The sequence below is a fragment of the Callithrix jacchus genome, chromosome 13 (assembly GCF_049354715.1).
Source record: "Callithrix jacchus isolate 240 chromosome 13, calJac240_pri, whole genome shotgun sequence".
Lineage (NCBI taxonomy): Eukaryota > Metazoa > Chordata > Mammalia > Primates > Cebidae > Callithrix > Callithrix jacchus.
Genome location: NC_133514.1, coordinates 55,026,385 through 55,042,531, shown reverse-complemented (window position 1 = coordinate 55,042,531; position 16,147 = coordinate 55,026,385). Strand labels below are relative to the sequence as shown.

Sequence of the window (16,147 nt, the reverse complement as noted above, 5' to 3'; positions counted from 1 at the left end):
ATTTCCTACAACTAGTGGTCCTATGAAAACAATTTATTACCCTGTTATCTAACTGTAAGAGATTTATATTGTACACACAGTGCTTGTAATGCTATGCCAATATTTCGGTGGGCAGTGTTTGTATTCTACTCCCAGAAATGCAGTGTGAGTTCCAGTTAGCCTACCAAAATTACACATTTCTGGTTATGAAGTTGCCATTTGTTTCCTACAATGTGTCATATTTCTAAAGTGATGCCCTTCAGAGTGTTAGTGATCATCAGCATAACTCACTAGAGTAAATGTCCCTGTGGAATGCCTCATTCACAGTTAGCAGCACACTAACGGAAATCGTTCTGCAGAAACATTGAAAACGAAGGTATTATAAAACACTAACTTAAGATGTAATTATTATAAATCGATTGCTGGATCAGAATTTAACTGCAGAATGGCAGAAAAAGAAGAAACATTGAAATCAAGCAGTTTGCTTAGTATGAGTTAAAAGAGTTTTCAGATTTCCTTAGTCATTGGGCATAGCCTATCAATACTATCATTAAAGGAGGCTACTGTCAGAAGTACATGGTAGCACACGGAATTTCATTTATGCTACTGTATGTATCTTCTTTACCATCCATTTCCCCAACACACTTAACTTTGCATTTGGACCTTGCTAAGATAAAATGACAGTACTCCATCTGTCCCTGTGTCATGGTGTTGATTCAACTTCTCCTGTAAGCTTTTGACAAATGGGAGAAGTGTTCAGCAATCAGAGTCAAAGAGGCCTTCATCCCTATCCTATGTTGATGTGACCCTTCCTACCCCCATTGATATTGACCCTGCCGTGTTGATAGCAGCACATTATTAGACACAGCAGAACTATAGGCCATAGTCAAAAGCTCACAGAGGGCACAAAGGAAAATACTCTGCAGAAGCGAGTATTTGTAAGACAGTTTTGCTTTGATTGACTGTAGTTTTGCTTTATGTAAAGATGCAAGGCAGTGAGTGCCACCCTCTTTTCATCTAAGATTTAAACCTCATACAGCCTCTGTCTCCAGTCTGATTACCACTCATGACAATAGGGAATTTAGAGTCTTTGTCATGTTTGTGTTAGGCTTAGCTATAGTATTTGGCAAATGTATGGGAACTTTGAGACATAATTTTACTGTGATGGAATTCTAAAAGGTACTCACAGAGAAAAGTAGTGCACGTTTCAAGAAAACTTGACCAGTAGACAGACAGAAGCCTTTGTTTTTAATGCTGGGACTGAATTTAAGTATATATTTTTTTGGCTAAGTAATACTGAATGATGCAGACTTATTTATGCAGTGGAAAAAAGTTTTCCATTGAAATTAAGTTAGAACTGTGCTTCTTGTTTAAACTAGTATCTGAAGACTTTAGTCATTTTATTATTCAGTAAAATTGATGAAAATCTTAAGAAAATGTGTTAGAACAGTCCTGTGATGAATAGGAGACCTGTGATTAATAAGAAAAAGCAAGAAGGGACACATGTTGATCTGTTTATGTATAAGGGATCTGGAGCTTACTAGAAGTTTTTATGAACATTCAAATAATGAACCATTATATAAAATTAGACATTTCCCTTAAGTTGTAAAAGTTACTAATCTGGCAAAAAAGAAACCTTCAATGTTATTTCTAAATAATTTATTTATGACATTTTCCCTACAGAAGTAATTAAAATATAAAATATTAATTTTGTAATAAGGAACATTCAATGAGAATGCCTCTCACGATTTCTTGGTGGAGTTTCCATCCTTGGTTCTTAGATTTATTACAGGACAGAGTAGCATGAATGATCTTTATTAATTCCATTTTATGATTACAGCAGGTATCTGATAAATTCTACATTGCATATTTAACATTATTCCACTTTAAACATTTTCATTTGCCAGGGGTTGTAGGTAAAAAGGGATTTTAAGTTTTCTCTATGGCATAAATGATGGAGAAAACAGACACAAGGAATTTATGTACAAATAAGAATCAAGAAGTGAACTTCAACGATAGTCCAGATAAGTTTGCAGCACCCTGAAGTGCAGGCCGTGCTCTCTGGTACAGCTGAATTGGGGAATATGACCTTGATCCTTGCTTCTATGAATTAGAGGAAAAGGGAGAAGAATTCCTCTCAGCACTTTTGTCTCAAGTTTGAATACATTGGATCTTTATTATATTGTACATTCTTTGGGCATGTTTTAGGTAGAGTCTTAGTATCTTTAATATCCTGATTTCTTTTTACCTGATTCTCTTTAGTTTCGTAGAGAACCACAGTAGAGTGGGAGCAGCATTATTTGTAGTTGTCAGATCTAAATTCAAGTGCCACAGCAAACTCTGACCCTGATCAAGTTATTGAGCCTAACTTGGTCACAATTTTTATCTTTATATATTAGAAATAAAAATATTTACAGGGCTATTTTAAGGAATAGGGAATATATAGAAAGCAACTTACACATAGTAATTGTGCAATAAAGTGTAGCTTTTATATCTCAAGTTTATTGTCTCTTCTCAACAATATCTCTTTACATTCATATTTGGTGAGCACACTTCAGACAAGCAAAACATCACAATTAGGAATCAAATGATCTATGGATGTGCAATGCAGAACATTTTAGGTTAGGCTTTTCCTAAACTTCTGAATGCTAAATTTTTTGTAGCAGTGCATGGTACATTATAAGTGCTCAGTAAATGTTATTTATGTAGTAGTATTTATTTTCATCATTATTTGATAAACAAATTTAACCTTTGTCTGCATATATTTTATTTTGTTAACCCCAAGCTTTTATCAGTTTTTTAACCACAAGATTTTTATCCATTTTTTTAAATACTATACGTTCTGGGATACATGTGCAGAACATGCAGGTTTGTTACATAGGTATGCATGTACCAAGGTGGTTTGCTGCACCCGTCAACCCGTCATCTACATTAGGTATTTTTCTGAATGCTATTCCTCTAGCCCCCCACCCCTGACAAGCCCCGGTGTGTGATGTTCCTCTCCCTGTGTCAATGTGTTTGTTCTCATTGTTCAACTCTCACTTAAGAGTGAGAACATATGGTGTTTGGTTTTCTGTTCTTCTGTTAGTCTGCTGAGAATGATGGTTTCTAGCTTCACCCATGTCCCTGCAAGGGACGTGGACTCATCCTTTTTTATGGCTACATACTATTCCATGGTATATATGTGCCACATTTTCTTTATCCATTCTATCATTGATGGGCATCTGGGTTGGTTCCAAGTCTTTGCTATTGTGAATAGTGCTGCAGTAAACATAAATGTGCATGTGTCTTTATAGTAGAATGATTTGTAATCCTTTGGATATATACCCAGTCATGGGATTGCTGGACCAAATGGTATTTCTATTTCTAGATCCTTGAGGGATTGCCACACTGTCTTCCACAATGGTTGAACTAATTTGCACTCCCACCAACAGTGTAAAAGTGTTCCTATTTCTCCACCTCCTCTCCAGCATCTGTTGTCTCCTGATTTTTTTAATGATCGTCATTCTAACTGTCATGAGATGGTATCTCATTGTGGTTTTGATTTTCATTTCTCTAATGACCACTGATGGTGAGCTTCTTTTCAAATGTTTGTTGGCCACATAAATGTCTTCTTTTGAGAACTGTTTGTTCATATCCTTTGCCCACTATTTCATGAAGTTATTTGTTTTTTTCTTGTAAATTTTTTTAAGTTCCTTATAGATTCTGGATATTAGCCCTTTGTCAGATGGATAGATTGTGAAAATTTTCTCCCATTCGGTAGGTTGGCTGTTCACTCTGTTAGTTTCTTTTGCTGTGCAGAAGCTCCAGAGTTTAATTAGATCCCATTTGTGAATTTTGGTTTTTGTTGCCATTGCCTTTGTGTTTTAGTCATGAAGTCTTTGCCCATGCCTGTGTCCTGAATGTTATTGCCTAGGTTTTCTTCCAGGGTTTTTATGGTTTTAGGACTTACATTTAAGTTTTTAATCCACCTTGAATTAATTTTCATAAGGTATAAGAAAGGCGTCCAGTCTCAGTTTTCTGCATATTGCTAGCCAGTTTTTCCAGCACCATTTATTAAATATGCAATCCTTTCCCCATTGCTTGTTTTTGTCAGGTGTGTTAAAGATCAGATGGTTGTAGATGTTTTGTGTATTTCTGAGGCCTCTGTTCTGTTCCATTGGTCTATATATCTGTTATGATTCCAGTACCTTGCTGTTTTGGTTACTTTAGCCTTATAATATAGTTTAAAGTCAAGTAGCATGATGCCTCCAGCTTTGTTCTTTTTGCTTATGATTGTCTTGGCTATATGGGCTCTTTTTTGGTTCTATATGAAATTTAAAGTAGTTTTTTTCTAATTCTGTAAAGATAGTCAATGGTCGCTTGATGGGGATAGCATAGAATCTATAAATTACTTTGGGCACTATGGCCATTTTCATGATATTGATTCCTCCTATTCATGAGCATGGAATGTTTTTCCATGTGTTTGTGCCCTCCCTTATTTTCTTGAGCGGTGGTTTGTATTTTATTTTAAACCATGCCAAAATGCTTATATTCTCTCCATGTCATTTAGATTTCTTTTTTTTTTAACTTTTTATTGCATTTTAGGTTTTGGGGTACATGTGCAGAACATGCAAGACAGTTGCATATGTACACACATGGCAGTGTGTTTTGCTTCCTTTCTCCCCTTCACCCACATTTGGCATTTCTCCCCAGGCTATTCCTCCCCACCTCCCCCTCCCACTGGCCCTCCCCTTTTCCCACCATTAGACCCCCAGTGTTTAGTACTCCCCTTTCTGTGTCCATGTGTTCTCATTTATCATCACCCGCCTATGAGTGAGAATATGCGGTGTTTCATTTTCTGTTCTTGTGTCAGTTTGCTGAGAATGATATTCTCCAGATTCATCCATGTTCCTACAAACGACACAAACTCATCATTTCTGATTGTTGCATAATATTCCATGGTGTATATGTGCCACATTTTCCCAATCCAGTCTATCATCGATGGGCATTTGGGTTGATTCCAGGTCTTTGCTATTGTAAACAGTGCTGCAATGAACATTCGTGTGCATGTGTCCTTATAGTAGAACGATTTATAGTCCTTTGGATATATACCCAGTAATGGGATTGCTGGGTCAAATGGAATTTCTATTTCTAAGGCCTTGAGGAATCGCCACATTGTCTTCCACAATGGTTGAACTAATTTACACTCCCACCAACAGTGTAAAAGTGTTCCTTTTTCTCCACATCCTCTCCAGCATCTGTTGTCTCCAGATTTTTTAATGATCGCCATTCTAACTGGCGTGAGATGGTATCTCAATGTGGTTTTGATTTGCATCTCTCTGATGACCAGTGACGATGAGCATTTTTTCATATGATTGTTGGCCTCATATATGTCATCTTTCGTAAAGTGTCTGTTCATATCCTTTGCCCACTTTTGAATGGGCTTGTTTGTTTTTTTCCTGTAAATCTGTTTGAGTTCTTTGTAAATTCTGGATATCAGCCCTTTGTCAGATGGGTAAACTGCTACAATTTTTTCTGGTTCCGTTGGTTGCCGATTCACTCTAGTGACTGTTTCTTTTGCCGTGCAGAAGCTGTGGAGTTTGATTAGGTCCTATTTGTCTATTTTGGCTTTTGTTGCCAATGTTTTTGGTGTTTTGTTCATGAAGTCCTTGCCTACTCCTATGTCCTGGATGGTTTTGCCTAGATTTCCTTCTAGGGTTTTTATGGTGCCAGGTCTTATGTTTAAGTCTTTAAACCATCTGGAGTTAATTTTAGTGTAAGGTGTCAGGAAGGGGTCCAGTTTCTGCTTTCTGCACATGGCTAGCCAGTTTTCCCAACACCATTTGTTAAACAGGGAATCCTTTCCCCCTTGCTTGTTTTTGTCAGGTTTATCAAAGATTGCATGGTTGTAGATAGGTTGTGTTGCCTCCGATGCCTCTGTTTTGTTCCATTGGTCTATGTCTCTGTTTTGGTACCAGTCCCATGCTGTTTTGATTACTGTAGCCTTATAGTATAGTTTGAAATCCAGTAGTGTGATGCCCCCCACTGTGTTCTTTTTGCTTAGAATTGACTTGGCTATGCGGGCTCTCTTTTGGTTCCATATGAAGTTCATGGTGGTTTTTTCCAGTTCTGTGAAGAAAGTCAATGGTAGCTTGATGGGGATAGCATTGATTCTGTAAATTACTTTGGGCAGTATAGCCATTTTCACGATATTAATTCTTCCTAACCATGAACATGGAATGTTTCTCCATCTGTTTGGGTCCTCTCTTATTTCGTTGAGCAGTGGTTTGTAGTTTTCTTTGAAGAGGTCCCTTACGTTCCTTGTGAGTTGTATTCCTAGGTATTTTATTCTTTTTGTAGCAATTGTGAATGGCAGTTTGTTCTTGATTTGGCTTTCTTTAAGTCTGTTACTCGTGTAGAGGAATGCTTGTGATTTTTGCACATTGATTTTATATCCTGAGACTTTGCTGAAGTTGCTTATCCGTTTCAGGAGTTTTGGGGCTGAGGCGATGGGGTCTTCTAGGTATACTATCATGTCATCTTCAAATAGAGACAATTTGGCTTCCACCTTTCCTATTTGAATACCCTTTATTTCTTTTTCTTGCCTGATTGCTATGGCTAGAACTTCCAGTACTATATTGAATAGGAGTGGTGAAAGAGGGCATCCTTGTCTAGTGCCGGATTTCAAAGGGAATGCTTCCAGTTTTTGCCCATTCAGTATGATATTGGCTGTTGGTTTGTCATAAATAGCTTTTATTACTTTGAGATACGTTCCATCGATACCGAGTTTATTGAGGGTTTTTAGCAAAAAGGGCTGTTGAATTTTGTCGAATGCCTTCTCTGCGTCAATTGAGATAATCATGTGGTTTTTGTTTTTGGTTCTGTTTATGTGGTGAATTACGTTTATAGACTTGAGTTTGTTGAACCAGCCTTGTATCCCCAGGATGAATCCTACTTGATCATGATAGATAAGTTTTTTGATTTGCTGTTGCAATAGGCTTGCCAATATTTTATTGAAGATTTTTGCGTCTATGTTCATCATGGATATTGGCCTGAAGTTTTCTTTTCTTGTTGGGTCTCTGCCGGGTTTTGGTATCAGGATGATATTGGTCTCATAAAATGATTTCTAAGCTTGAAACTGTACCTTGAGCTTGGGCTAAAAGAAGAATACCAAGAAGTTGTCGTGAATGGGCAAGAAATACTTTAGCATTGATTGTGTGGAATTCTATTCAGATTGAAATTCAAGAACAACATATTCTCTAATCATATTATTTCATGCACAATTCTCAAGCTTTTACTCTTATGCTTTTCAATTAAGTAATTATAAATTAACATTTAAAGATAAAACACATGTATCAGTGTTAAGATTGGTTTGTTTTAACAGAGACCCAAGGAAAAGAGGCTCAAATAAGATAATATTTAATTTTTCCTAATGAAATGTTTAGAAGTAGGACGGTCAGGGTTGGTATGGTAGTTCTGTGATATCAGAAACCCTGGCTCCTCCTTCATCATTGCTTTGAATTTTTAACATTCACATGCTTCATGGTTCACCATGGCTGCCTGATCTCCAAACATCATATGCTCCCTCCAGCTAAAAGGAAAGAAGAAGGACCAAAGATGGTGACCCCCTGCCTTTTAAGAACACTACTCAGAAACTGTTTTGGACATTTCATCTTATATGCCATTCATCAGAACTTATGCATATGGCCACATTTGTCTGAAGAAAATAATGGAACCTTTCATGTTTACTCTGGGTAGCCAAATGCCTAACCAAGATTTAGGGATGTTACTATCCAGGAAGGAGATGAGACCAGGTGTTGGGAACAAGTGGGAATCTATGTGACATTCGGGCTTGACCTGAACCTTTATCTTTCTTCTCTCTCATGTTTTCTTTTGTCTTATTTTCTTAATAGATCCCATGCGCGGCCCAAGGAAACTAGAAGTAGTGGAGGTCAAATCTCGGCAAATCACTATCCGCTGGGAGCCATTTGGATATAATGTAACTCGTTGCCATAGTTATAATCTCACTGTCCACTACTGTTACCAAGTTGGAGGACAAGAACAAGTGCGAGAAGAAGTAAGCTGGGATACAGAAAACTCACACCCTCAACACACGATCACTAACCTGTCACCATACACCAATGTCAGCGTGAAACTGATCCTCATGAACCCAGAGGGCCGGAAGGAAAGCCAAGAACTCATAGTGCAGACAGATGAAGACCGTGAGTAGCTTTGAATGATATGTTTATGTAAAACCTTTTCTTTCAAAAAGCAACTTTTATTTCTTTTGAGATCTTTGCAGTGAAGATGGAAGAAAGAATTACTTACATTGTTGAACAACACAAATATGTATTTGTACTCTGTATTCTTAAGTGCTGATTGAAAGAGGGAAAAGGGAGTAGAGATGTAGAAATGTCATTCTTTATTACTCACGTGTTACTTTTCTATGTATAATCATTCCATATTGCTCTCAATAGTTCTTCATTCAAGTTTTATTTCATTGCACTGAAAAAATTATTGTTTTGGATATTAGATTATTTATATAAAAGCATTGGATGTAAAAACTGTTGTTTGGGGTATTAGGTTATTTATATTAAATGCTTATCTAAATATAGTTAACTCACATTCTGAAACATTTTTCATAGTTCAGACAAAAATTCAGTACGAAATAGAGGCTGTCCTTGCTTTTTAACACAGTCTTGAGAAATTTTAAGTTGGTGGTCATGAAATAGATCATTTTTCTCCACAGGAATAATGTTGAAACTAGATATTACTTTAATAAATTACTACTTAACAAATAAACCATGCATGTCACCAGTAACTCATCAAAAAGACAAATATATAGGAAACTTCATAATAACTTAAAATAGTAAAATGTTGTCTTGAATCTCATAACATGGATATAAATGTTCTTTTGCACAGATGATACAGGGAACCCTTGTATATAATGATGTATTCATATAGTACATAAAATACAGTGATAGTATATCATACAGTTGACCTAAAAATCATTTTTCAAGCATCAAAGTAAGTGACAAAGAACATGGGAAGCCCATTAAATGAATGAATGGACTATTCCTAAGAAAAGTAGTTGTTAAGATTTTGTTTCTTCATGTAACTGATAATGTAATTTTGGCCATTGATTACATCATGAGTTAAATGTTTAGAATGATACTTTATTGTTTCATTAAAAGAACTAAAAACGGATTTTTGAGTGTTTTTACCTACCCACCACCTGCATATTTCTACAGAAGAAAACATAGAAATAGCTAGAGTAAATGAGGTGCTCACTGTACATCCTCTTTCCTCTGTTATTGTCCCTCCTGTCCTGTTTGTGTTGATTTCTCTCAAGCAGTAGTTTGAGAGGGAGTCTAAGTTTGATGGAAGCCACTCAGTCAAGGTTGACATCAGAAGCTCTGTTTCTTCCAATTCTCTCTCATCTCCCAGGAGAGGAGAAGATGGTACCCAGATTGTCAACCAGTCACGGCTGGCTCCTTCCTGCCCTACATTTCTCTATTGACTCTTGTCCTAACTTCTGTTGTTTCTACTTCCAAAGTTTTAGATTGTTCTTTTCTGTCAACTTCCACTGTGTTCGAATCCTTATTATTTTATGTTGAAATTTCTATAATTGTTTCTACCTTTTCTTTGTGGTTCTAGCTTTTTTCTATTCTAATGCTCCTCCCGCCACCTGCTCCCTCACTAACTAATCTGAAAAATACATTTTCATCTTGGCTCTCTTCCTACAAGAGTCTTCAGTGGCTCTTCCACTTAATCTTCATTCCAGTGCCTTGGCTGTCAAGGTCTTCTATATTGTTGGCTCATATTCTAGGAGGAATAACTTCTCCTTCACAGCAGCTTGTTCTGCAAAGCCATCCCTATGCTGGTCCCTGTTCTACTCTGTCCATCCTGGGCTCCTCATGGTTGCCTAATTGTTCTCCTCAGCCAGTCAGGGACTCTCCTGGGGGCTTCTCAGGCTCACCCACTCTGCTCCTCACTGAAGCTCTCCTCACATATCAGGTCCTTCACTAAGCTGTCTCCAGCTCTTTAGTCCATGTTACACACAGCCATCTGACCTTATTTGTATTCATAAGATCCTTAAATCTCTGACCCTCAATTTCTTGATCTGAGAAGTGAGAATAATAACAATTCTTAGTTACAGTAGGACAGAAATTTACATGGAAAGCTGGTTGTAGCTGCCAGATTGGGGCCTTTCTTAGTGTTGCAATGATTCGTAGCCACTCATTAGGATTCTTCCTTTCTCCCTCATTATGCTATTTATATATATTTTTTTCTTTTTATTGTAAACTACTTGACAAGAAGTACCACCTGTTATTCTTCTATGGCAATGTGTATGATATTGAGTAATAAAAACCCCAAATACTTTGTATTAAATGAAACAATAAAGTATTGTTGATAAGTATTTAATTCATGTTTTAATAAACAACAATGGCTACATCAATGAGATAAATAAAATACAGTCATTTCCAGATATGTATTGCTAAAGCATGAATCTATTGAACACTGTTGGTTTCAAATTGAGAACTGTTATGAGCTAGGAATTCTGTTAAGTTCCATCAAAACATTAGGACAGAATCACTCTTTCAATTATCTTGCTAGTCCCTGAAGCTGGAGCATACATTATTTCCAAATAAAAATCTATTGTTTTCCTAGCACGCTAGCATTTCGTTAATTAGAAAAAATTTGAATTTCAAGCTATATTTTCTTACCTGCCCCCCAAAAAAGGCTTCAGAAAAGGCAGAGATAGAAAAGAAATAGAGTAATTGTCAAATAATACAAAATTTGAAAAGAGACGAATTGGTGAATCACTTTGTTTATCCATTACCAAAGGTTACAATTCATTGAACATTGTGAGTTGTATTGTAGTATAGTACTTTTATAGAAATATAGTTTATTTCACCAGAAATTGTGTGGAAAAAAATTACATTTTGTTAATGTTAATAAAATCCTGTACAGTCCAGGGATAAGTTGTACAAGCTTTGATATTATGGCTTTATATCCCAGATTCTTAATTCCCAGAACTTCTAAAAATAGGTACTAGACCTAAGTTACTATGAGGTACTGTACTCTCTAATTTAATGAATAGTCTATTAATTATTTATTAATACTGTTTTAATTTTGTCTTTTCCTAACCTTAAAGTGATTATCTGAATCCCCCTTACGGTTTCCTGTCAACTATTCCACTGCCGTCTATCACAGGGTCTCCACCAATACATTCTGATAAGTTCATCCTTCTAAGATATCCTCTGCCTAATATGATTTTGAATACCTTCTATGTCGTAGTGCAGTTAGTATTTTCTTTTATGCTAACTGAATGAAATGAAGATACGTTTTTTCTAACTCTTAACCTTCTTTACATGTGCACATGGATTAATATTTTCAAATAAGAAATATTATCACAAAATAGAGTCACTCATCCTAGTTATGTTGATGCTGTGAGAAAACTGAGGATGACCTCATCATAAACACTGTTGAGGTTAAGAGAAATAGACTTAGTCGAGTGTTCTCAGGCATGGCCTGTTTTAGTTCAACTTCTAATTATGATGAATATTTTAGTCTCAGAGCTGGGAATCCAAATTTTTCTTAGAACTCATGAGTGTTGTCATTTTTAATTTTTTTTTTTTTTTAGACCGAGTTTCACTCTTGTTACCCAGGCTGGAGTGCAATGGCATGATCTCGGCTCACTGCCACCTCCGCTTCCTGGGTTCAGGCAATTCTCCTGCGTCAGCCTCGTGAGTAGCTGGGATTACAGGCACGCGCCACCATGCCCAGCTAATTTTTTGTATTTTTAGTAGTGACAGGGTTTCACCATGTTGACCAGGATGGTCTCGATCTCTTGACCTCGTGATCCACCCACCTTGGCCCCCCAAAGTGCTGGGATTACAGGCTTGAGCCACTGCGCCCAGTCCATTTTTAATGTTTTTTTGTTGCTTCAATGTGGTTGTATATAAATTTCTTCAACATAGGACTAACAATTATCTTTATATTTATGTGCTATTAAGGATGTAAATATTAGAATTAACTTGGCTGGGTATAGTGACTCATGCCTATAATCCCAGAACTTTGGGAGGCCAAGGCAGGAGGGGATCACTTGAGCCCAGGAGCTGGAGACCAACCTGGGAAACATAGTGAGACCCCATCACTACAGAAAGTAAAAATAAATGAGCCAGCATATGGTGCATACCTGTGGTCCCAGCTACTCAGAAGGTTGAGGTGAGAGATCACTTAAACCTGGGAGGTTGAGGCTGCAGTGAGCAATGATAGCGCCACTACACTCCAGCCCAGATGACAGAGCAAGACCCTATTTCCAAATAACAAAAAATCAACTTAATCCAACTTCACTTTAAGAATGAAGCAAATGATACCTAAAGAGGTTCAATGATTTATTCAAATTGCATAATTTAATAACTGGATAATCTTAAATCAGAACCCAGGCCTCCCTTACGAATCGGTATTCTTTTTCTGCCAAACAACACTTGACTTTAATTGGAATAAGTGTAATTTTTCTACATTTACATAAAAGTAGCTCCTCATCTCAAAAAAGGCATACTATCTATGAGTCCTTTTGAAATTCTAGGCAGTCTTTCCAATCTATGGTAGTCTTAGCAGTCATTAAAAAGCTATTTGTATCCTCTCACAATCTAAAACATTATTTCCAACCCCTTTTTAAAAAGTTTAAAAAGTTTGTCCATTCACGATTTGATAAATATTTGGATTGTTTTCACTTTTTGGCTATTATGAATAATGCTATGAATATTCATGAACAAGTTTTTGAATTGACATTTTTTCACTTGTCCTGAGTACATATCTAGGAGTGAAATTGTTGGGTTATGTTGTAAATCTACCTCTGTTTAACCAACTGAGGCACTGCCAAAGTGTTTTCAAAGTAGCTGCCTAACTTCACCCTCCCTCCAACAGGGTGTGGGGTTTCTGATTACTCTTCCTTCTTGCCACACTTGTTATCATGTTTTTTTCATTATAGTAATGCTAGTGGGTATGAGATGATATCTCATTGGGGTTTTGATTTACACTTTCTTTCTAGCTAATGATACTGAGCATTGTTTCCTTTGCTTATTGACTATTTTTGTATCTTTTTTGGAGAACTGTTTATTCAGGTCCTTTGCCCATTTCTAATTATAATATTTGTTATCCTATCATTGGGTTTTAATATAGTTCCTTTCATATTCTAGATTACAAATCTCTTATCATATATGTGATATGCAGAAACCCTCTCCCATTCTGTGTCTTGTCTTTTCTTAATAATTCCCTTTGATACCCGGAAGGTTTTCATTATGATAATGTATAGTTTATCTAGATTTTCTTTGATTGCTTTTGCTTTTGGTGTCATGTGTAAGAAATTGTGGCCTGAGCAAAGGTAATAAAGATTTACATGTATGCTTTATTTAAGAGTTTTATAGTTTTTGTTCTTCCAGTTAAATCTTTAAACTATTCAGATTTAATCATTATATATAGTGGGAGTTAAAAATCCAATTTCATTCTTGTGTGCGTGGTTTATCCAGTTGTAGCAGTAGCATTGATTGAAAAGATTATTCTATCCTTATGGAATTTTCCTGGTACTCTTACTAAAAATTAATTTACTGCAAATGTAAGGGCTTCTTGAGTATTGGGATCCTCAGATCTATTCCATATATATATATATATATATATATGTATGTATCTCCTTATGCCAACACCACACTGTCTTGATTACTGTAGCTTTGCAGTAAGTTTTGAAATTGGGATGTTTGAGTTCTCTCTGACCACTTATTTGTCATTCACTTCATCACCAGACAGTTCGATCATGCACCCCAAAACATACGCATATTTATAAACAGTATAGCTATTTTGTAAATAGCATACACATACTAATACACTAAATTGTATATAACATGAAGCATACTCAAAAACTACATTTAAAATGATGATGGGATTATAATATAATACTGAATATTATTTTATAGAAAATTGGCAGGTAACATCTTCACTTTCGTTAGATTTTTCTTTCAAACTTATAAGGTGTTATATATTTTAAGTTTTGAAAATGGCATCAAACTTCCCTCAAATAATGTACAGTATTAACAAATAAAATAATGTTTAAAGACTAAATTGTTATTTCATCTACATCAGCATCTACGTTGTATGTATTTTAAGAGATATACTAGTACAATAGTTCATATATATTTTCGGCATGCTTTTGTCATTCAGTGTTATGGTTATAACTTGCATCCCTGTGATACATACCTGTCATTTATTTTCAATCTTTTCAGTACTTTATCATATAACATAACTTACTAACCATTTGATTCATTTCTGATTTATTATTATTAAAAAATCACTGCTTTGTTAACATTTTTGTATATGTCTCCTGGTGCATATATACAAGAATGTTGCTAGGGAATATGCCTGCATGTGGGACCATTGGGTCATATGTTCTGTGCATCTTCAGCTTTACTACATACAATCAATGATTTTCTAATGTGGTTCTACCAGTTTACACTCCGACAAGGAGTATGTGAGAAGTCACATCACTTCAAATCTTTCCTCATTTCTTATGGAAGAATAAAAACATTTATTTAATAGATGAAACTGAGCTCTGTCTAATTTATTAAAACTTCTAAGAAAAAGGTGATAAAATTCTTCTTTTAATCAGGACAGTGTAACTAAAATGGTTTTGGTTTCAGATTTTTAAAGAAAACTTAAGTACATGTGTGGACTATTAAAATCTTATCTTTCAATAGAAGGTTAACACCTACCAAGTCTAGAAAACTCTACTTTTTAATTCCTTATTACTTAAACATTTATCTCCTCCCACCCTCCTTTAGTCCCAGGTGCTGTTCCCACTGAATCCGTACAAGGAAGTACCTTTGAAGAGAAGATATTTCTTCAGTGGAGAGAACCAACTCAAACATATGGTGTAATCACTTTATATGAGGTAGTACACATGTTTGTTAGTAATTTTTGTTAGAAATTATCGTGATAATATAGGCTATCTAGGATTTAAAAATGAACAGTTACATAATACATTTTAAGAAGTTTAATGCTTTCAGTAGTTACAATGGTTGTTATATGGAAGAAAATTGTAAAAATAAGTTTTTGAATTATGTTTAATTTGAAGATTTAGCTTTACAATGAGTTAGAAATTTCCATATTTTGTTAAGACACAGCATTACATTTAAAAATTGTCTTTATTTAAAACAATAAGTATTTTGAAACATGCATTGATTATAAGACAACCACAGAACCCTATTCTTGCTTAGCTATTAAATATTTTACTACTGAATTATAGAAGGACACTGATTATCCAGTTAATAAGGTCAATAAAAATTGTCTCAGGAGTAGCAATTGAATAATGTCTTTTTGTTTCTTAGTATTAGCAAAACATCCTTTTGACTTCTGTGACATAGTTTTGTCTACTGAGGCATATCAAATGGTTGAATGATAGCAGAGAATAATTTGATGAATTGTTCAAGGAAAAAAATAACAGCAATAAGGGGGTGATGTTCATTATCACATCTGTGTGAGCATCATTTCACTATGCCTATTGTCATAGAAACAAGCAGGTGTGTTTTTTAAAGCTAGCATTTATTTGAATGTAAATTCAACAAAATTATATGTTATAAAGTTTCTAAAAATCATGGCAGATCCTAATGTGGAACCTCTGGTTGAATACCTTTCAGAACTACTGACAAAAGCCTGTACAGATGAGCTGTCAGAGAGTGATCACCGGTAAACCCCTTCCCTGACCCAACTAGCCTCATGTTTATGTTTACTTATAATTTTTTTTAATTGGTATTGAAACACACACAAAAAAATTAATTCAAAGCTAAGTAAAGAAAGATAAAAGAAAAAAGTTGATTTTGGGCTGTTATTGATCCTGTTCATTGGCTGCTTCATTGTAAAAGAATTGAATATTATGCAAATTCATGGCTCAGCTTTTATAGAGCTAAGTGTTGTAAACAAATCAAATAAGTTAATGTTTTTTTTCTCAGTGATGAGAATCTTTTAGTTTTTATTTTTGGCTTTATCACCATTTTTAGGTCTTAGTTTTGGGATTTTTACCTAGTAACAGGATTTTTAACTAGGGAACATACAATCTTTGAAATCTACTCTAAGTTCCAAGCAGTAAGGTCACCTGTCCTAAAAGCCACATGTTTCTATCTAGACAGGC

At 35.5% G+C, this 16,147-nt stretch overlaps 1 protein-coding gene across 34 annotated transcripts in view; it reads left to right on the top strand.

The window, feature by feature from the left end:
• PTPRM (protein tyrosine phosphatase receptor type M) overlaps positions 1 to 16,147 on the top strand; it is an 866,690-nt gene that overhangs the window by 518,479 nt on the left and 332,064 nt on the right. For all 34 annotated transcript variants that reach the window (XM_054243977.2, XM_078347758.1, XM_002757062.6 and 31 more), the window contains 2 exons: positions 7,875 to 8,183; positions 14,802 to 14,911. In XM_054243977.2, the coding sequence (XP_054099952.2) occupies positions 7,875 to 8,183; positions 14,802 to 14,911 (419 nt within the window). The remainder of the gene's footprint in view (positions 1 to 7,874; positions 8,184 to 14,801; positions 14,912 to 16,147) is intronic.